This window comes from Lutjanus erythropterus, chromosome 13, assembly GCF_056507025.1.
Source record: "Lutjanus erythropterus isolate fLutEry1 chromosome 13, fLutEry1.hap2, whole genome shotgun sequence".
In the NCBI taxonomy this organism is placed as follows: domain Eukaryota; kingdom Metazoa; phylum Chordata; class Actinopteri; order Lutjaniformes; family Lutjanidae; genus Lutjanus; species Lutjanus erythropterus.
The window spans coordinates 13,144,307-13,166,325 of record NC_139329.1 but is presented as its reverse complement, the minus strand read 5'-3'; the positions used below and the strand labels follow the sequence as shown (position 1 = coordinate 13,166,325).

The 22,019-nt window shown below is 42.1% G+C and overlaps 1 protein-coding gene across 2 annotated transcripts in view; it reads left to right on the top strand.

The window, feature by feature from the left end:
- The window catches only part of LOC146316275 (zinc finger protein 536-like), a 34,865-nt gene extending 14,473 nt beyond the window's left edge, over positions 1–20,392 (top strand). Inside the window, exons 2-5 of one of the 2 annotated variants that reach the window (XM_084735079.1) lie at positions 1,816–3,648; positions 9,828–10,757; positions 15,629–15,666; positions 19,928–20,138. In XM_084735079.1, the coding sequence (XP_084591205.1) occupies positions 2,025–3,648; positions 9,828–10,757; positions 15,629–15,666; positions 19,928–19,987 (2,652 nt within the window). In that variant the 5' untranslated portion in view covers positions 1,816–2,024 and the 3' untranslated portion in view covers positions 19,988–20,138. Of the gene's footprint in view, positions 1–1,815; positions 3,649–9,827; positions 10,758–15,628; positions 15,667–19,927 lie in introns of both variants that reach the window. The other variant, XM_084735077.1, reaches the window with a different exon arrangement.
- Positions 20,393–22,019: the final 1,627 nt, after the last annotated feature.

Below are 22,019 nucleotides of genomic sequence, written 5' to 3'. Positions count from 1 at the left end.
GCCAGACTCAGCTAGATGCTAATGATGCTAGCATGGGAAAAGTACCAATCACTACTGCGCATGAGTATTTCCCAGCATTTCTCAAGAGAGACGAGAAGGAAGTGAGATGCTTACTCCATAGGTACTTCCATTGTCAGCTCAAGAGGGATGATTTCTTCAATTCAGTATGTTATTGATTAAGGCTTTTTAAAAATACGTTTTAGCCTCTTGCATATTACATGTGTCATGACATGGTTATGACATTGCAATGATCTTATGCACACCCCTTTGAATATAGTAATACTAAACAAGCTTTCCAGATGGTGAAAACTCTGACTGGATGTCCACCAACCTGGTATCTGTATAGTATTGGTACTGGCATATATCCAAATTCAGGTATCAGAATCAGATTGAAAGTGAAAAAAGTGGACTGATGCATTCTACTTATTGCCTCTCCCTCTCATGCTTTCAGCCGGTTAGATGTGACAGGCAGGTAAGCGCCCATGCATTGCTTAATAAAATAAATGCACAAACACACTTATTCCGTGGACAAAGATATTTCATAAAATGCTGCAGTCACAAAGCCATTTGAAGTTGAGGCTGATCAATCATTATTGATTGTGTGCAGACTTCAGATGGGATCCACTGTACAATATTACACATCCAAGGCTACAGTGCAGTGATGACATTAATAGAGGCAAATGCAATAATAGTTCAAGTGACCGTAAGCCTTGAAAGTGGGTGACAGGAGGGGGAGTCTGTTTTGGCATGACTGCTAAGGAATACCAGGTTAAGAAATATGAAGTGGATCTGCTACGTTATAACATAATTTACTCACTTTTTTTCCTGTCAGATATGATTAGGTCAGTACCATATGCTTACACTGGTTTGTGATGTATGGCTCAGAGCAGGCTCACACTAGCCACTGCTGCCAGCTCTTTATCTGTGTGTTTTTGTGTACATCATTTTCATGACTGACTGAGGTTGCAGTCCAGGATGATGTAAGCCTGTGTTAATTCAGTGTGGACAGTGCAGGCTTTGTTCTGTGCCCTTTGGTGCTGCACCAGAGCTGTGCAGGGCTCGCTTATGTGACCTCTACCATTGTAGCGCGATGTGAATTTGAAGCTTTGTTTTGCTGCTACAGTTGAATAAAAAAAAAGGGAGAAGCTGGGCAGGGGGAGAAGTGAGGCATATTTGAGCTTTTCGTTTTGGATATCCTTTCTTCATCTTTATAGTTTGCATTTTTGCATCATCAAGTTGTTTATTTTCCTTAGTACTCCTGTGACATAATTATCCTGGTAAAGGTTTTATTCAAATATGCAGTAGACCTGCTGAAAAAGCTTAACTCTTTTACTTTAATCTTTTTTTTAAAACCAGTTCAAGATTTGTGAAATGCAAAGGAAGGCCAAGCAGAAGCAGACAGTCTTTGATGTTTGTGCTGCCTTAGTATTGTATGTCAGTACAAAATGAGATCAAGACAAAGATTTTCACCTTAGCCTTTAGTAAAGATGAGATATTTGTTGAGGAAGCCTTTGTGGTTAGACCTAATCAGCATTTTCTTAGTCTCCAACAATAATCTAAAACCACAGGCATACTTAACACAGGATGAGGAGAGTCAGAACCTACTTTGCTCTGTTTCCTGACCTATTATTGTTTTGCATCAGTGGCATTAAACGGCAGCTGCAAAAGTACAGATTTACTTCATTGACAGCTCATAACCTCACTGACATTTTACTCACCTGCTCTTGTGCTTTCTGAGCTGGAATTAATGTATTTGAATAATTTTGTTTTAGCAGAATTTTAATGCATTTAATGTTCCTTTTGTTTTCTCTTTAGGTCTGAGTGACAACAAAGAGACATTTCATCAGAGCAGCATGAATCCACATCCTGTTTCAGCTGAATAAGTGCAAACAGTCAGCACTCAGTTAAACTGCTAACCTTTGGACTGTCCCACATAGACACCCCCTGACCACCAAACTGTAACATCAGCCAGTCCCTGAAAGGACAGCTTCATTACCCCATTCACCCACCCAATTAGGAGCCAGATGGCGCTTCTGGCCAATCAAATAATGGATGCGAGGATTCTCAGCAGTATGAACGGGAGAGCAGAGCTTTCCCAGTTCTTGAGAGTCACCAATCAAAGCATCGTCTCACAGGTGAATTCCACCCAGGATGACAACCGCAAGAACAGGAAGTACCCCTGTCCGCTGTGTGGGAAGCGTTTCCGCTTCAACAGCATCCTTTCCCTTCACATGCGCACACACACTGGCGAGAAGCCCTTCAAGTGTCCATACTGTGACCACAGGGCTGCACAAAAGGGCAACCTGAAGATACACCTCCGCACTCACAAACAAGGCATTCTGGGTAAAGGCCGTGGGCGAATTAGGGAGGAAAATAGGTTGCTTCATGAGCTGGAGGAGCGGGCCATACTAAGAGATAGGCAGACACGAGCCGGTCATGTTAGCCAGCAGCCAACATCTAATTTAAACCAACTTCAAAAGCCCCCACAAACTGTCCCCACACAAGCCCCGTTCTTATCCAGCTCTGGTGCTTCAGAGAGCCAGCCACATACATCCATATCTCCCAAGGTGACCACCATCCCCGATGATCCCATCCAGCCCCAACCCTCCGGCTTCCGCTGCTCGTTCTGTAAGGGAAAGTTCAGGAAGCAGCAAGAGCTTGAGCGCCACATCAGGATCCTACATAAACCTTACAAATGCACGTTGTGTGAGTTTGCCGCTTCACACGAGGAGGAGCTCATCGGCCACGTTGAGACGACACACATAACCGCTGACTCGGGCTCAGGGCAGAAGCCTGCAATGGGTGCTGGTGACAAGAGGAAGTCCATTGGTGAGTTCCCCTGTGAAGTGTGCGGCCAGACCTTCAGCCAGGCCTGGTTCCTTAAGGGTCACATGAGGAAACACAAGGACTCATTTGAGCACTGCTGCCAGATCTGCGGTCGGCGATTCAAAGAACCCTGGTTTCTCAAGAACCACATGAAGGTCCACCTCAATAAACTGGCTGCCAAGAATAATCACCCCGCTGAGCATGATGCCTCTGTCAACATGAGTAACCTGACACAAGAGCATCAGGGCAACCTCTACTCGCAGTACATCTCCCGCATTCACAACAGGTTCCTCACGGCTGAGAGAGCCGACCGTCAAGACTATAACCAGATACTCGCCACAGCAGGCGTCGACATGAAGGTTAGGGAAATGTTAGGGAGGATGATTTCCTCAGGTCCAGGTCCTCTGACAGATGCAGAGAACTCCTCTCTGTTGGGTTTAAATCATCTCCACCCTCCACTGAGCTCTGCTAGCATGGAATATCTGCAGAAAGTCATCTCGAGTAGAGAGACGCTCAACAGCAGCAGCAGCAGCAGCAGCTACCCAGGCTGGCAGATCATGGCACCAGGGCTGCCTGTCGAGCAGCAAATGTTCAGTCCTAAAGACCAGCAGCAGTGCTCCTCATACCTGCCCGAAAGATGTCTCCCTGTGGATGATGGGAATGTGTGTCTCGGCGACCCAGACACCAAAGCCAGCATCAGCCAACCCGGTAGCCCAGGCAGTGTGAGTCATCACGGGCCAACGGAGATCATCACAGAGATGGGGAACTCACACTCTGGTAGTGCCCTCGACCCACGACCCCAATCTTCTTCTCCAGCTATAGGTAATTCAGTCAAAGAATCATCTTTTTTTTTTCTGAAGACACTCATTCAAAGTTTGAAAAGAAATAATGAATGACATCCGATTGCATTATAGGAACAGTATGATACAGTGTTTATGGAGCTTTATTGCAGTGTATTGCTGACACAACAGAAAAACAAAAAAGGATTAGTATCACGTTATAAAGCTAAAAGTTTGTTTTAATAAAATGTTTTTCTCCTTATAACAAAATATTTTAATTTTGTTACAACATTCAAACTTATCATGTTATATAACAAGACACTTTCTTGTTATAAGAATATACTATTTATCTTGTTCTAACATGAAAAGTTCTTGTTATAATATGATAAGTTTTTAATTTATAATAACATGAAAATATCTTGTTATAACATGAAAAACATATTGTTATAACAACTTTTCACATTATCACATGAAACTGATCTGTTTTTTTTTCTGCCTTGGCTGCAATATGCCTCTGAAAGAGCTTGGCCTATACTCAGTACAAAAATCAGCATGTCTTGGCCTCTGCTAAAATTTTGACAGTTATCATTTTTCAAACATGTTTTGTCTTTTAATTGACAGCAGAGAAGTGCACAGGAGGAAATGGAGAGAGAGACAGAGATGATATGCAACAAATGTCACCGGATAGATTTGGATCAGAAATCAGTTTACACATCTTAGCCTGTAGGCCACAGTGACACCCTGACTGTTCTTTATTTAATCCGTCTATTGCAAGTCCCCCAACATAATTGAAGAAACACTCTGAATCACTTTAATATTTTGTCAGTTTTTTCCAGTATCTACTCAGAGAGCTGATATGAGGTCTTATGAGGCTAAGATGACAGATGTACAACCATTCATTAATACAGTGAACTAAAAAACTCAGAATATCACAACAAAGGATCAGATGTATGCATCCCAGAATCTTTTATATATATATATTTTTTTCAAAAACTATAATAGCTATGTGACAGCTGTGGCCTCTGTCTTCCTGCTCGGTGTAGGTGGACATGAAGCTCAGGGTCAGCAACACCAGCACAGATATTACTGTCATGCACGAGGACTTTGTCTTCCTTTTAAAGATAATGGCATCATGTTGAATCGTAGGGATAATTAGTACCCTCTATTTTTTATCCGTCACATCCCCACCCCTTGCCTACGGGGGCACAAGATGTTAATGCATGCCATCTGGTGTTTTTAATGATTTGATATATACCACCCAGTGATTTTTATGATTTGATCTACCACCTGGTATTTTTATTGATAGTCTTCTGTTCCACCTGGTGATTTGGATGATTCGGCTCTCTGGGTAAATGCCTTTCTTGTCATGGCATCCTGCTAACATGTTATCATGAGCCTAAATTACTGCTATAACAGCATTGGTAAGAGCAGAGAAATAAATCCAAACTTTTTGTTCTGTTCCTTCACAGCTTATGACTTATGGTTATTCTCAGTTGGAGCACTGCTGTTATGTACATCTAAAGTCTAACACGCTCTTGTGGGATTTGATCCAGTATCCTCTTAAATGTTGGCCGTATAGCAGAGATAAATGGATCAGGTCTAATCTCATTAGATGTTTTGTTTCCATATTGTACACACATACTGGTATCTGCATATTTACATGTAAATTCTGGCAGTTTATGGCCAAATCCCTCTCCGGTTGCTCTTTAAGAAACATATTCAAGCTCCATTGTTTTTACTTTCCCTCTTCTCCCCTATCGCCGAGACCATACGGTGTCACTTCCAGAAACATTTATGATAGCTGGCTAGCTGAGGATTTGAGTGTGCACAGTTCTGGGATGGCACATTCAGTATCAGACTCTAATTTCAGTCAATATTAAGCATGGAAACTAATTCATTGTAAAGGTCAGGCGTCATTGCTTTAGTCAATGATGGATCCGGCAGGCTCTCTCTCCCCCCCCTCTCCTCCTCTCCTCTCTGTTCTTAGTCTTGTGTAATGGTAGACTCACTCTGGGGGCTTAGCACCGCATTGTTTAGCTCTGACAATATATCCCAGAGACCTCTGCAGCTGCTCCCTGCGCTCACAATGACAGATTAATTAACACAATCACACGCTGCTGGCCCTGGCTCAACACACAGGTCTGCTGCGGGACAGATAGGTAAATCCTACACATATGGAGAACACGCACCACTTGATGAGGGTTTAATAACAGGGATAAGTTTTTCAGAGGTGGGGGGTTGTAACTGATCAAGTCTGTCTGTCTCGATGGTTTGGACGTGGAGGAAGAAGCGAGGGAGAGAGCGAGTGTTTTCTAATTCAGGAGAGCGGAGATGCTGAGGAAGAATTACCACTGCCAGATGTTCAGCTTGAGGAACATTGATTAGTCCAGAATTACTGGCTGCATTATTCATAGTCAGCCTATGGTGGTCATGAAGTTATTGATGTTCTCAATATGGATAGCAAATATAGTACAGTCATGGCTGTCAGAGTGAGAGACGGCGTCTTTGCTTGATACATCCAGATACAGTGCCTGGATTTAGATTTTTAACTACAAATACCATTTTAAATTAGAAACCATGCTTTGATTTCAATAGGAGGCGTGTGTTTCGAATTACTTCTCTCAATATCTCATCAGGACTGATTTGAAGATGCACTTTGACTTTAATTCTAATCTGAGATTAAGAATAACGACTCTTCTTAAACATGATAAGCTAATGAAGGGTGCACGCTTCAGGCCTCTGACCTACATTGGGACCAGTGAGATCCCAGCTCTGAATAAAAAACATGCCTAACAAACATAAAATGCTCTGACAGTTATTAATTAGTCCCATTCAATACTCTTAACCTCAAGGTCAATGAGCAGACACCATGTAATGATGTTGTCCCCACATGTGTTTTTCCCTGCTTTTACACCCATTTTACTGTAACAGCTAAGAGAGCCTGAAATGATAAGCGTCTGTAAAGCTGTGAATACTGGTAACATGAGCAGAGGTTTACCCAGAAACACAGATAATACGGAGTATCACTTTTCATTTGACTGTTCCGGCTACATCAGTCTATTCTCTGTGATTGCTGACAGTAAAAGCATCTTTTAACTAAACAGGTCCTTATCTAACTCGGCCCTGTGTCGGGCTTTAAACAAATTCAGCTCTTATTCAGAGATCAGAGCCCGTCTGACTGGTTTGTCTACACTGATTACCTGTTGGCTTTTCCGTCTCCCTCTCACTTCTGTCTTTTAATCCTCTTTTTAATTATTATTGCAGATATGAGGCTCAAATTAAGCTCAAAATGCTTGTTTTCCTAGCATGCAGATAAAAAGATTTACCCAGGGAGTTCTGAACACCTGCCTTGAAATATTGTTCCACCGTCTCCTGAATGCCATTTGGCTTAATTGACTTGGAAACGTCCCAAATGCGTCATTGACTATGTGGTCTAATTAATATTAATAATATATGCTATTATAAACATCAAAGAACATCTGGTGCCCCTGTTTTTCTCACCAGTCTTGTGTGTGACTCTCTTTCCCTCTCAGTCTGTTTCATCTTAAACCAAACCAGCGACCATGTATCTCTGCTTTGCATTTCAGGTGCTTGATTGCATATATAGAAAGAGCCAAAGCCCACTGTATATGGAGTTTGATATCTACAATATAACTGCCAAATGCCTATGTAAGCATAGTATGTGAGCCTGTGATTGCATTGACGGCGATGTATGGTTGTAAATCTTAAAGCCTATTTCCATATGAAATGAATCACTTGTCCAAGCCCAGCTGCATGCTTTTTCTGTAGACACGGCTCACTTGAGGCACTTATTTATTTATTTACCTTTTTCCTCCGCCTTGCAGATCCAGTAAGGGCGGATAACTCATACGCATCACTTCATTAGATGCTCTGTGTTAGGTGAGAGAGGCTGGGGTTTGTAATGATGCAGTAATTGGAGTTTTGGTTGATAAATCTAAGCTCTAAAATTACTCCCCTCACATAATGTGAGCCTCGGCAGTGTAAGTAAATCTTAAACTGATTAAGTTAGCATGAACCAGGCAATCACAAAGATGGCACCCGTCCAAAGGAGGAGAAAAAAAGGCTTCAGAGTCTTCAGTCTTTGTGTTGTTTTACCGCTCTCATGTAGGCTGGCAAATGGGTTTAGGAAGGTCCACGCTGAAAGATGAGGTCAGATATATGTGTTTTGTGCATTTGGAGCCGGCCGGTAATGTCATCGTAATTTAAGCCACAGAATAATTGAGATATATAGCGTGTCTGAAAGAGTTCCATTAAGCTGTTTGGATTTTTTTGTCTGTTACTGGAGACAAGGGTGTGGCACTGTTGAAGTCTCTTTCCCGCTCTAGCACGCCCACGCACGCCACCACACACATTTGATGTACATTAAATCAAACATACTGTACACACTGTAGACCCATACACACAAACACACATGCAATACAAACAGGGGTGACTGTCTTCAGATCCAGGATGGTTACTCTTTATTTTACAGTCCACTAATAAGTCGTAACAAGCCGTACTTTGTGTTAAATGAGACAAAAACTAGAAATAACATGTTCTTTATTAGACAGTACTTGCCTTGATGAAAGGGTAATTAGGGACACATTACAACAGAACTGTACTGGTAACTAAAGTTTACAAAATATAGAAATAAAAATGAAAATAATACACTTCAGTTAATGGTAAAGTCCTGCTGTAATGTGTCCAACATTACTCTATAATAAAGCCAAACAAGGGCCTAACAAAGAACATATTTCTAGTTTTACAGCTTCTCATGTCTTATTATTGTACCATTAGGTGTATGGTGTCTAATCAGGGCCTAATACTGTCTAATAAAGAACATATTATTTCTAGTTTTCGTCTAGTTTGTACAAAGTACGGCTTGTCTTATTAGTGTTCTGTTAAATACATTGCGACCTCAAGGGCACAAATTTGCCATTTCAGCAGTGATTTTTCAATTTCCGTAGGTTCAGCTCTGTTTCATTAATATGCAGGTGCTATTTTATGGTTTTGTACATTTGAAATAGTAAAAAACAGCCGTCCTTTTACTACCATTCAGCTCACAAAGGAGGTTTTTCTATTAAAGTTGGAAACAAAGTAAAGTAACAACTACAGATCATTAGATTTAGATTTACCTCAGAGAATTACCTCAGGGTCAGATCCTGAGGTGTATGAAATTGATATTTCTCTGGCGGGGATGAATCACTGTTGTAACTCAGATATTAGTCCATTAAAGAAGAACAATAAGGCATCAATATGCATAGAATTAAATTAATGGTGGTGGGTTTATCTCTCTATCCCAGACGCATCCCTAAAAGACACAGTATAATGTATGACCTGACCTTCAAATGCCAGGAGAGTGTTGGGCAATAAACTGCCAATATTTGTGGCTTAATGGCGTCGGATGACTTTTACTGTAATTGGAATGGCAGCGAAACAGCTGGGCTGTTTAAAGACAGTGCAAGGCTGAGGTCTCAGACAATCACTAACTCAAAATGGTCACAGGGAGTGTGTTTAACCCTGGAGGGAGTTTCTGTGATGGCTATAAGGATTAAACTGTAGGTAAACAGAGGGAAGGAGGCATTTAAATTACCTTTAATTAAAAGTTATGGTGAGTGGGATCAAATCTTGTTTCCAGATGGATATTTTTCACAGGCTAAAAGGAGAAAAATTACCCTTTGTCATTCTCCACAATAATACACTTTGTACTTTTTGAATTATGGTTCCAACACACCATTTTTCAAGCATGAAGCAAAAATAAACTCAGCTACAGTAGATTGTGCGGTTAATCAGAACCGCTCGCATGTTGGACTTCGTTATTTCTGACTGGGAAACCCACTTACTGGTTTTGATGGAATGAGGTTCTTGTCTGCGACATCTGCCTTGTTCTAGTTGCTTTAAATTTCACTGTTTATTATTTCTGGAAGAATCTTGTTTGGTGTTAACATCTTTGGGTGTATTTATTGCACATGGTGGTGGCGTCCATACTGTAAAATGATGGATCACTGGAGCTGAAAGCTGATTACAAGCTTGATTTACTGCAGGGCAGCGCTTAAATCATTCAACTCAGCCTGGTGTGGGATTGCAACATTTTTCATGTTTAGACAACGCTTGTTGGTACATACTTTTCTCAGGAAAAAATGCTCTGTATGCCTCATATACACATAGTTTCCTAATTTGATTTAGATTGTGTTATGTTTTTGCTGTTATTGTCTGTGTTAGGTGAGAAAGTCTACAGGTGTCCACTCTCCAGTGACTACACCGCTGCTCAGACGGCCTCCCTCGGCTTCCATCTGGATCGCTACCACTTCTCCCACTGGCAAAACAGCAGGGATCTTTCTTCTCCACTGCAGCCCACCAGCAGCAGCTCCAGCCCCAACCCCAATGCCAAGCTCAGACCCAGATCCAGGGAAGACTGGAGCCCAGCTGCAGGTCACTACCTCGGTCTGGAGAGCCACAGCGAAAACGCCCTGCTCATCAACAAGCAGTCCGACCTCACTGACAAAGACGCAGGTGTGGACGGCTCTTTATCTGCTCAAACCAGGAAGTCCCAGTATGAGCCTTTAGATTTGTCTGTCAGGCCGGAGTCTGTCATGTCTCATTCAGCCGTGTCTCCTGCTGTACTGGTACAGATGTCTGGCGTTTTTAGTAATGGACTCTCCTCCTCCATTACCCACCGGCTACAAAGTTACTCTGATGCCACAGCTGAACTCAGTGTGAAACCCGCATATCAGAGTGACCTTTTGGTGCAGGGAACAAAAGAAGAGATGAACACACAGAATGCGGGCTCCACAGGCCACGATGGTGAAGGCGAATTTGAGAAATCTGAGCGAGGGAGGGAGGATGAAAATGATGCCAAGTGGAAGATGCTGAAAAATAATGTCCTCAAGCCTGAGGAGCTGGTACAGGCCAATTTCCAGAGTCCTGGTGAGAAGAAGCACGACAAGTCGGGAGCTTGGGGCAGAGCTGTGGCTGAATCGCCCATCTCCTCTCTGGAGAACTTGACTCCAGGACAGACCGACCAGCTCCAGCACCAGGGTGGCCTGCTTTCCTTCCTCAGGTCCCAGGGGAACCTGAGCAGCAGCACACCTGCCAGCGCACACAAAGCCAGTCTGAACGGTGGGGGGGACATGGAGAAAGATGTTGCATCAGGTGAGCATCAGCCTATATATCATACAGTATATGCTTTATGTCACTGCTATAAGACGTATGCAGGGCTGCCTTCACATTCAAAAGTATCTATTGCCACCTAGTGGACAAAGACTGTGCCTTTCTTACTTTTCATCTTGTTATCTCCTTTCATATGCTTTGTACCACCCCAACTGAATGTGATAGACCACTGCAGATGGCAATATAACAGTATTACAATTGGTTAACTTAATTCTATATATAAGTGGCTGACTGGCACACTGGCTTTGTACCAATGCGTGACAATGTCACCCACAAGAATGCTGCTATAGAAATCCCAAAAAAGTTTTTGTCAGTATCTCAGCCCTCATCACCTGACAGCGGAAGTGTGAAGAGTGAGTGTGAGTGTGCGAATAAATCATGCCAATTACAAACAACACACTTCCCTTATACTTATAACACTTTGGGTTTTTTTTCTCTCTCTGGATCTTATCTCTGATCTCGAATAAGGGCTAAAGAAGACACAGGTGTGTGGCACTGATTACCCCTACACTTTAAGAGATGATATAATCTCCTTGTGTGATAGGTTACAAATCGGCCGAGCCAATGGAGCCCACTGATGGAGAGGCTTAAGCTCTTGTGCTGGTGTGATATGCTTGCTGAGTGCAGATTTAATAATGCTGTCTCTCAGGAGAGGGAATCCAACAGCTGGGGTCTTTGATATGCATGTATTATGAGTGCAACATGATACACCTTCCCTCTGATCCCCCTCTTATTCAGAAACTCAATATGTTCATGTGAAAGACAGGAAAGTGCCTGTCAACTCCATTAGGGATTAACATCTGTTCCCTTTCTTTATGATTCCAACAGCAAGATGTAGTTCTGTATTTGACTGTACAGATGGTTATTATAATATGCCGAAAAGCACCCCTCCACTTCAACTCCTGTCATAGCCATCACACTGTTCATGTGTCTCTCTTGCTTTTGTTGTGTATAATGTCGTTCAAATTTGAAAAAGAAAGAGATTTGGAAAAGCTGGCAGTTTTGAGTTGTCCTTGAGCAAACGTCATGTTTTAAATTCCCTTAAAAATCTAAGAACAATTTAACATCATTAAACCATTTTAATGTCAAATACAGCATATTATATTAGAGTCTTAGAAATGAAGGTGCTAACTAGAACCATAAAGGGTTCTTCAGACTTGTCCCTATTGAAGAACACTTTTTAGTTCCCGGTTCTGGTTGCACCCAGAACCCTCTCTGGAGGTTCTACACAAAATCTTTCCACCTTCTATGGGTGCTAACAAGAACTCACCCAGGGGCTTCTACTGAGAACCTTTTTACATTCAAAGGGTTTTATCTAGAATACTCTCAGGAAGCTCTACCAATGACTTTTTTATATTGCGAGGATTTTATTTAGCACCCACCCTGGGGGCTTTACCAAGATCCTTTTTATGTTCCAAGGGTTTTATCTACCACCTTCCCAGGAGGTTCTACCAAAAATCATTGTATACTCCAAATGTTTCATTAAGAACCCATCCAGGGGGTTCTACTGAGAACCCTTTAATATTTTGGTACAAAGAACATTTGACAAAAGAGCTCTACAAAGATTTCAACAATCCTTGGACAACTTGTTCTTACAAAAAGGGTTCTTGAGAGAAGAAGAGAAGAGTTTTTACAAAGAACCCTTGACTAATCATTTCTTCAAAGAAAGGGTTCTTCAGAAATAAATGATTCCGGGAAGAATCAGGTAGAACCATTTCTGAACCCTTGTTTTGAAGAGTGTGTGACTGTTACTCATCACTGTGCCATTCACTGCTCTGAGTTATTTCAGTCCTCCCTCGCATTTTGTTAGCTGCAGATTGATCCTCCATATTTTTTCCCTCTCCCTGAGGAAATGGATGTCAGAGACACAATAAACACCTGTCCGTCAAAATGGACATTGAGACGGCTAACTGACATTGAGAGTCCATCGAGTGTCCTCTAAAACTGAACTAAGCAGGTGGCCCGGCAGCCTGTCCTGTCTGCAGTGCTGACCAGGTGGCTTTGTCATGGGGCTGTCTCCTGTTGCCCCCATCCTCTCCATACTGTATGGCACGTCGAGTGGCATGGTGACATATTGCCGGGCAGTTTGGACATGGAGTGATGTGTTTGTGATGACAGTTCAGGTCGGCTCCAATGTGCCAGCAGTGGTAATTGGCCAGATGGTGACCTCTGGTTGAACCTGTCTGCATGCTCATTAGTCTCACTGAGCCCTCCCTTGTGTTTTAAACAGAAACTCTCCTCTCTGCACTGCTCTGATTCAACCACTAGATGGCAACATTCACCACTCTAACAGTTGAGCTGCTGTAAAGCTGCTTAATATTTCTCTACCTGGTATTTTTATGGCATGCTTTCATATTTCACAGGCACAATTAGGGCAACTATTTTTGAGAGCACAGTAATGTGGATGCCTTGAGATTGAGACTATTGTCCAACTTTAAACCAGTTAACCAGTCAGCTAAACCAGCTGTCTCCTCCATGACATCAGATCAGGCCTCTCAGACGCATGAGAACAAGTGAATATGAGAAGATCGATAAAGAAAGGATTAAGAATGAAAGAACAGCAGAGGACAGAGGGAAAGAAAGGGCCCTGATTTGAAAGGTTGAAAGGGGTGAGTCATTATCTCATTGTCTGACCTCTGCGTACCCTCCGCGGAGAGGGTGACAGAGAGCGAGAGAAAGAGTGGAGAGAAAAGGAGCGAGAAAGATCACCATAGATGGAGATAGATGGAGCGACAGCGAGGTGAAAGAGGAGCGGTAGTGCGGCTGTCTCCATGAGCAGATGTCGTTTGAGGGCAGCGAGAGGGCAGCGCGGCCTGCCTTTGTGCCGTGCTTCTCCCCATAGAGATAATGAAGGGTGGAGCACTGGGAAGGATGTGCAGTCATCACTCACTGTCTGTGTGCCATCAGAGCTCAGCCCTGTGTCATCCGTCACCATTCAGCTCCTCTGGCCCCCGTAGGCCCCGCCACTGTCATCATGGTCATTATCTCAGCCTGTGACACACAACACACTCTCAAGGCACACACACACACACACACACACACACACACACACACACACAGGAAAACATGCATGCAGGTGCAAGCATATATATGTAAACACCAAATATGCACTTTGGTTGGGAAGGGCACGGGTTGAAATGTTTTGCCTATACAATAAACAAGTTTCAATACTAATACCAAAATTAACTTTTTTGGTAGCTTATAAAAAGGTTTTCCTTCAAAACTTATTTTCTACCAAAACAGAAAAAATATTATTAAAAAAAGAAAAGGTCCAGAGTCCTTGGAAGTTTAAACAAGTGTAATGAGGGTGCACTTTCTTAGTGACACAAAAATTGAACGAAAGAAGAAAGGTCCAAGGCTGGCAAAAGAGTTAAAAAGGCTTTAGTACATGTTAAAATAGAGCTGGGTTACAACCCACATGTAGCAGCCCTCTTCAAGTATTATGTTGGTTAATGGGCACAGTAGACACAGCACATACAAGTACGTTTTTTTGGCTTAAATAAAACCCTAAAATTTGCAAAATTAGGGTTTAATTCAGTAAAGATCTGTTCAAAGAATTCAGATAAAAGAAATCAGAGGAATGCCAACTCTTAATACCCAATAGTTTTCAATACTCCATGTACAGATGCATTTTGGTCATGACTATAAGATATTGTGGTCAGTCACGAAGCTAAATACATAAGAAGGTTAGCTTAGCTAGCTTAAAGACTGTAAATGGCTAGCCTGGCTCTAACTGAAAGTACCCATCGGCACCTCTAAAACTCTGGTAAACTAATTACATCTCTTTTGTTAAATTTGTACATAAACCTAAGAGTAAAAAATGATACATTGTGGTTTTATGGTTATGTAGGCCTACTGGACTCTTTCTTGGTGGTTGCAGTGATTTTGCTAAAAAAAAACACATAGGTTTGCTTTTACAGTTACTAAGAACAGGGAAATGATGAGACAGGGGACAGGTAGTGTTCTGCCTTCCCTTGCTTCTGTCATACTGAAGACCAGCGTCACCAAACCATCTCAATCTTTGACATATAAAAGTGAACAACATGAGAGCTCCTCAATATTGAAGCCAAAACGTCTTGATCGCCCCCTGGTGGCTGGCTGCACTATGGGCGATAAACCCAGCCCTCTCCATTTTAATAGATTGTTTCTATCATTTTAGACAGTTCTTATCACATTGTTGTATGTTCAAGTGTTCATTTTTCTGATCAGTTTGGTTTTAACTAGTTATTTTTTTTGCTATGAAAGCAAGTTTCACATCATGATCGACTGCTGAGTCCTGCTTGTGTGCGTGCAGGAACTTGACAGTGCGGCTTCATCGCTGGTCACTACTGTGCAGACTCTGACTCCAAATGATGTCACCAGTGCAATACTCATATCTATGGATATGTTGGCTTCAGTTTTGTACAGTGGGAGGAAGTGGAGACATGGCGGCCAAATTAAGATTCAGTCCCTAACATAACTAATAATTCAATCAATCATCATGTGACCACACATTCTTGTGTGTCACATAGGCAAGAAACACAAGTGGTCATATGATCATACAGCTTTTAAACAAACTCCCAGGTTAGCTGAACTTTTTTTTTGAAAGACATGATTATTACCCAAACTGTCCACTGTAAACATCTGTCGCAGTTCACAGATTAGACTTCCTGGCTCATCTTTGACCATAGCATGCTTATTATAGTTGTGTGCACATACAATTTTCCTGTGCAGTGAGGGATTATTATGATTTTATGTGTGCTCACATTCAGTTTAACCTCTGAATAACATGGCTAAACTGTTGCTAAACTTGTTTACAACCTGTATGATTGTCTGACTGCCCGTGATTCTTGCCCTGTCTGACTTTGTTGTAGTGATGTTGCCGTCTCCCCAGATCTCAGCAATCACTTTGGTGAGTACAATGTTATCAGATGAAAATGATGGCCATAATTACATAAAAGCCAAGTTGTAATAAACCAGAATTGTCCTTTAATACAGTTCAATGTCAGTATTATACGGAGTCAAAGTCAGTAATCACTCACTCTGTTTTTCTGTCTCCACTCTTTCTCTCAACACTACACAATCCCACCCCTCTCATTTCCTGTCCAGTCTATTTCTGCATCCGTGTATGTGCACATGCATAGTGCATGTGTGTGAGAGTGTGTGTGTGTGCGTGCGTGCGTGTGCATGTGTGTTTTTATGAGTGTGTGTGACTGGTCTGAAGCTGTGGCTTGAGCAGCCTATGAATGGAGGATCATGTGGTGAAGAGATGGATGGCTCGGAGCCCACTGCTGTCTCCTCTAATTGTAAAATATTAGTTACATTAGACTCTGGCTTGTGATTAATGGAACTTATTTGGAGGTTGCCCTCTCTTGGACCTCCCCTTTCCTCTGGTGGGAGGGAAGAAAGAACAGCAGACCCGCGGAGACGGGAATGGAGAGAAAGAAAGGCAATAGAGGCAGAGAGGGGAAGACAAGCAGGGCAACACGCGACTGATGTAGACGCAAGACCTTTTGGCTTATTATTAACTGACTTTATGAAAGTGTAATAGGGTACAGGATTGTTCACATCGTCTGAGTGCATTCACAAGATTTTAACAAGATTGAGGGAAATCTATTCAATCTACAGTTCCCTACATGCAACACTACAACTTTAAGACTGGGGTGTTTATTAAAGCGAGGTTTAAACTAAATTATTGATGTAAACAATACATGATAATGAATTTAAATTAAATTAAGTATGCTGATGCTTGCTTACTTAAAGTGAAGTAATTCAATAAAAATAAATTCAAGTTCTGTCAAACACAGTGGGAATAACAGAGGAGAGGAACTGTTAACTATCAACTTCTTCGTATTGTTTGCAGCTAGCTAAGTTAATAAGATCTTACTTTGTTTGCTAGTTAACTAAACAGTTAGTTAGCCACTTGTGATGGCTTGGCAAAGAAGCTCTAGTTCCCCCTTCACTGAGAAAAACCTAGGATGAGTCATGGGAGCAATACGGACAAATAATTGAAAAGACAGACTGTTTTAATGGATCAAGTGAAAGAAAGAAGAGACACATCACAAAACCTTATTGTGTTGGGAGTCTGTCCCTTAACTTTATTTGAGGAACTTGATTATTTTGCTCAATTTTTCTAAAATTGCATCCATTTAAAAAGCTAACCCTCCTTAAGTGTAGGTTTAATGTTAATAATTGATCTGTTTTTAAGCTGGAGGTTTGGTGCAGCAGAATTTAATTCAATCTAGGTTTAACCTATATATTTAAAACCTATAGTGTTGTTCAGAGAGGGGTTTAGATTTAATCTTTATTCATTTTATACCTGTTTAAAAGTTTGGTTTTGGTTTCATCTAGGTAGGTTAATGATTAATTATTAATTAACAAATTTAACTGATTAAAATGTATTAATCGATACTTGATCAACAGTCTGGAAATGGTAGTAATTGCAAACCATTGTTTTGTCTAGCAGAGCCATTTGTGGAATAAGGAAGCTTAAGCTTGAATTTAAAATGAGATATAACATAGAAAAAAACAAGAAAAAAATAAAAAGAAGACAAAAAACATGTGCTTGTAAGATATTTATTGTTAATCATTAATCAATTAATCGATTGTTAATGTATTCAACTATCGGTGAAGGAAAACTTTGCAACCCTAGTTTGGTTGGCTTTAAAGATGAATCCTTGTTGATGCAATCCAAGTTTTAATTTTAAAGAAAGTTGCTAAAAAGTTTCACTAAGGGACAAAATCACAGATGTGTATTTTTTTTCTTGTCCACTTCCGTTTCCTGTTCTTCCACTTCCACTGATTGAGGCTCGGAAGTTTTGAAGTGAGGAAGTGAGACAGGTGGAGTTTAACATGCACCACAAACTGCTCCGTACCTGGATTTTGACAAAGCTTTTCTTTTACTATTGTTCTTCACAGACAGCTCCCCCTCCCTCCCTCAATAAGACTACTCTGTCTATTACACTCTGTCTCACGCACGCACACACACACACACACACACACATACACACACACACACACACACACACACATACACACACACACACATACACACACACACACACACACACACACACACACACACACACTCATACATGCACACACACAATACCCTCTGTTCCATCCTGATGATATTCAGATGTGTCAGGCCTTATCCTCTCTCTGACTGGTGTGTGAATGTCGATGTGTGTCCTTTACGGCCATCAGGTTATTATACACCAACAGATGGAGCATTACCTTTTATTGCTCACACCTTCTGTGAGTTTTCCCACTTTTCCCCCCAAAAACACCTTTTTTATGTAGATGCGAAAGCGAGTGTTCAGCTGCCTACAGCTGTCTCGGCTCTGATGAGGAGCAAATAGAGAGGAAGAGGCGAGGGCGGGGTGAAAAGGCTGAGGCAGCCCTCAGTTTTTGGGAAGTGATGTCAAATGACATCAGCACATAATGGTTTACTGTAACCATGAATCACAGAAAAACACATTGAAGTGTTAGACAGAGGGGAAAAGAGACAGTCATTATGTGAGGTAACATCTCAAAAATAGCACAGCGGCGAACAAGGACACATGGCTGTCGAGGTAGACAGGTAAATGAGTCAACTAGCGCAGTTTCTGTTTTGATCTTAGCAGCACCTTCAGGCTTTGGTGTCATACTGATTTTTATTGAGGTCAGATAAACTTCTGGAAGCTATTAGCAGTATGCCTTGTTGTTTGTATCTTAAAGGTACACTCTGTGCTGTGTCATGGAGGTTCACATTATTTGTAGTGGAGTTATGTAGCGGCCGCTAAAGAGGGGGACAGACAGGAAGTTTTGGCATGCCTTGCCTCCCAGCTGCAGACGTCTGTCATTCCTCAACTCAACACTTGTGTGTGTGTTTATTTGTCAGTGTGTATGTGTGTGTGCGTGTGAGCAGGAAGTGTGTTACAATGAATTAAAACTGGCCAGCCTGTTATAAAAAGCTGTCAGCCCATGAAGTGTCACAGTGTTTTGGTAAAGCTGGAGTGTTAGAAAGTGCAAATTGTTATTATGAGGCCACATCAATGTCACAGTTTAGAGTGGTGTTTTATTTTATACATTTTCCTACAAAACCGCAGTGGCTTTAGCATACCATAACTAACAGGAAACTTGTTTGACCCCAGTGAGAAGTCAACATGTGCGTCAGTGTCAAAATTTAACTTTTCACCTGCAAACATCTGGTCAAAAATACTGGACAAAATTCTATTTAATATCCAGAATTATAAACATTTTACATACATTTTTCACAGAGCTAAGCAGTCAGTGTGCCAAAAACCGCAGTTCCTCTTGACGCAAGGCCACTTGATGCAGGCTCCAAGAGTGAGGCAGTCCCCATAGACCAACATATTAAAATGCCATATTTTACTGCAAGAATTAGCGTGTTTACAGTTATGTATAAAAAATGGTCTCTGTAGCTACTTTCCCTTGTTAATGACAACTGTACGGGCATGAATTACCCATTTAAATTATATTAAGGCTTAAAGTTTTGCATAATTATGGCGTGGCCACTTTGAGTGACAGGTGGGTGTCGTCACAGTTGTCTAGCCGCTAGGTAGCTGCTTCAATCTGCCCACCTCAGCTGCACCCACACTCCATGTTTGCCCAGTTTTGGGCCACACTGTGAACTTCCAACCCATGGGTGATGTCGCAAAAACTATGTTTTATATAATCTATGCTCAGAACCAGGACTGTTTTTGTTATGTGCGAGCTATGTGAATGCATAGGGCCCTCGAAGCCACCAAGGTGCCCCCAAGCAGTGTAATGTAGTGATGATCTGAGTTCAGTGGCTGATCTGCAGGTATCAGCAGTATCCCCACTGGTATTCAAAGTAAGGCAGTACCCAGAGATCAGTGGGGAGGCTTTACTCACTATGTCACTGTAAGCACGTGCACAATGCTAAGCAGGTAGCTGGGGTGTTTATATGTAAAAATGTAATTAGTTTATTTTTTATTTATTTTTATTTATTATTTTTTATCTCATTTATGTGCATTTGCCAGACGTTACAATGCAGATTCTGTTTTCAGAAGTTTTTGATGTAGGGAGACGAAGGTGCTTCAGATCAGTGATTTACCTTTAAGGACATAATTTGTCACATTTATTCACCATGTCATTCCAGACTCTGAGGAGGTTGCTATATCAGTTTTCTCTTTTTTCTTTTCCAGCTCGGAAGCCATTCCAGTGCAGGTACTGCCCCTACAGTGCCTCCCAGAAGGGCAACCTGAAGACCCACGTCCTCTGTGTCCACCGCAAGCCCTTTGACAACAGCCTCTACCCCGACCGCCGCCTGCGACGCTCACATGCGCCCCAGAGGCCCTCCAGATTGCCTCAGAGCATCGCGGGAGATAATCGTGCGTCAGGGAGAGACCAGATCGGCATGACATCACTCTGTGGGACTTGATGTTGTCATGGCAACAGCAGACACTGACAGTTATGATTATTGTTTTAGCTTCACCTCGAAGGGGTTAGGATGATTGAGATTGTTGAGAAAAAAAAAAGTTAACAACCAACCTTGATGTACATTCCAGTGTTTACTTGAAGAGCCACAGTACGTATTTATCTGTAGCAAAGAAGCTGCCTATAATAATAAAGTCCATTGTGATGTGAAAGTGTAGCGAGGGTATTTAGTGCCGTTCATTTTGTCAAAAGTGTCCAAACGATTTACTTGTGTTTACATGCATCTATCAGTTCAACACTTGTCTGATAGGGAGAGTGTACCGTGCCTGCCCAAAGCACTTGTTCTTTCATCCAGTAAATACCCTGTGTTACATTTTTGTAAATATCGCTCGATTTCCCTTCCAGTCCAGAAGTCTTGTCTATCTGTCAGGATATGGTGCCAGATGTTCAGGCTTTAATCGCGGCAGATGTAATGAAGTAGAATGTTGCACATCGGAGCTTCCATTTGTTCTGGATTCCACTCCAGGGAGAAAGCCTCTCTCACATATAATTATTGCCCATTAACTCCTATGCTTCATGCCCTCGTGCTGGAACAATGCTCAATTAAGGGGAACCAAGGAAATGGAAAAACTGCAGAGATTCATTGATAGTACATTCAAATCCTTTTTTTTTCCTATTTTTTTGTAAATTGAGTGGAACCACCCATGTGTGTATATACCAGATCTGCCCACTAGTGTAAAATAGCTCCAATCAACACAGCTATTGTATGCTGCCACTGCCATGTATGGTAATTTTAGCATGATCTGAGCTGCCTCAGCCTCCTGTGCCAAAAGTCTGCCTGTACACCCAGAGATCACCTTGGGCAGCTGTGTGCCTGTTCAGCCGGGGCCTTGTAGCCACAGCGATGTGACTTTGACTGACAGTCGGCCTGACAACTCCATTCATGCGCCACCTGCTAGCTGTCAATCAGGGCGCCCATCCTGGGGCTATTGACGGAGCTGTCAGCCTGCGTGAGATGTGTCTGTCAAAGCCCACCCACTCTGCCACTCTGTCTCCCTGCCTGGGCAGTCTGACATTCGTTTACTGTCCCCCTTCCACCCTTCCTTCCATCTCTTTCCCTTTCTTCCACTCTCTGTCTGTCCGTCTCCTGCCTGTTTTCCTTCAGAGACACGGCAGCCCCTTAATCCCCGATCCAATCACAGATTCTTTGGGTACACATTTGTCATCCTCAGACCCTCTGGTTTTTGTAATGGAGTGCTTCACAAACACTTCTGCAGGTGACTCGGGCCTGATATACATGTGGTTTTTATCACTGCTTCTTATATTTGTGTGTAGCCCGTCAGCACTGAATGCCACCAATCCTTTCTCTCCTCTCTTTTTCCCTTAAGTTTCTCTCTCCGCTCTTCCTCCTCCTCCTCTGCTCACTCACCCTTCATCTCTCTACCTGACAGGTGACAAGGTCTGGGCCTCCAGCTGACTGGCTAATCGGAGGCCTGTCATACCTGTCAATAGTTTCTCAGAGCCATGCCAAGCCAGATCAGTCCAGACCAGACCATCTTGAGAGTTGACCAAGGGCACAGAGTTAGGAGGAAAAGCTCCAAAAACCCGCAGCTATGTGGAAATTCTGTCACTTGTACCCCTCTAACAACCCTCTGGATATGGATCATCCCTAAGGCCTCATCCTGTCAAACCTCCTAATTAAGCACAGTTTCCCTTAAAGCACGGCCCTTTAATTAATGCCGGGGAAGTTTGTTAATTACTACTAATGGTGATGAATGTTTTAGTTAACGTCTCACTATCATAGTCAATGTCATACTCAGGCTTTTTTCTGCTCATATTTCCAATGTAAAACCCTGTTTT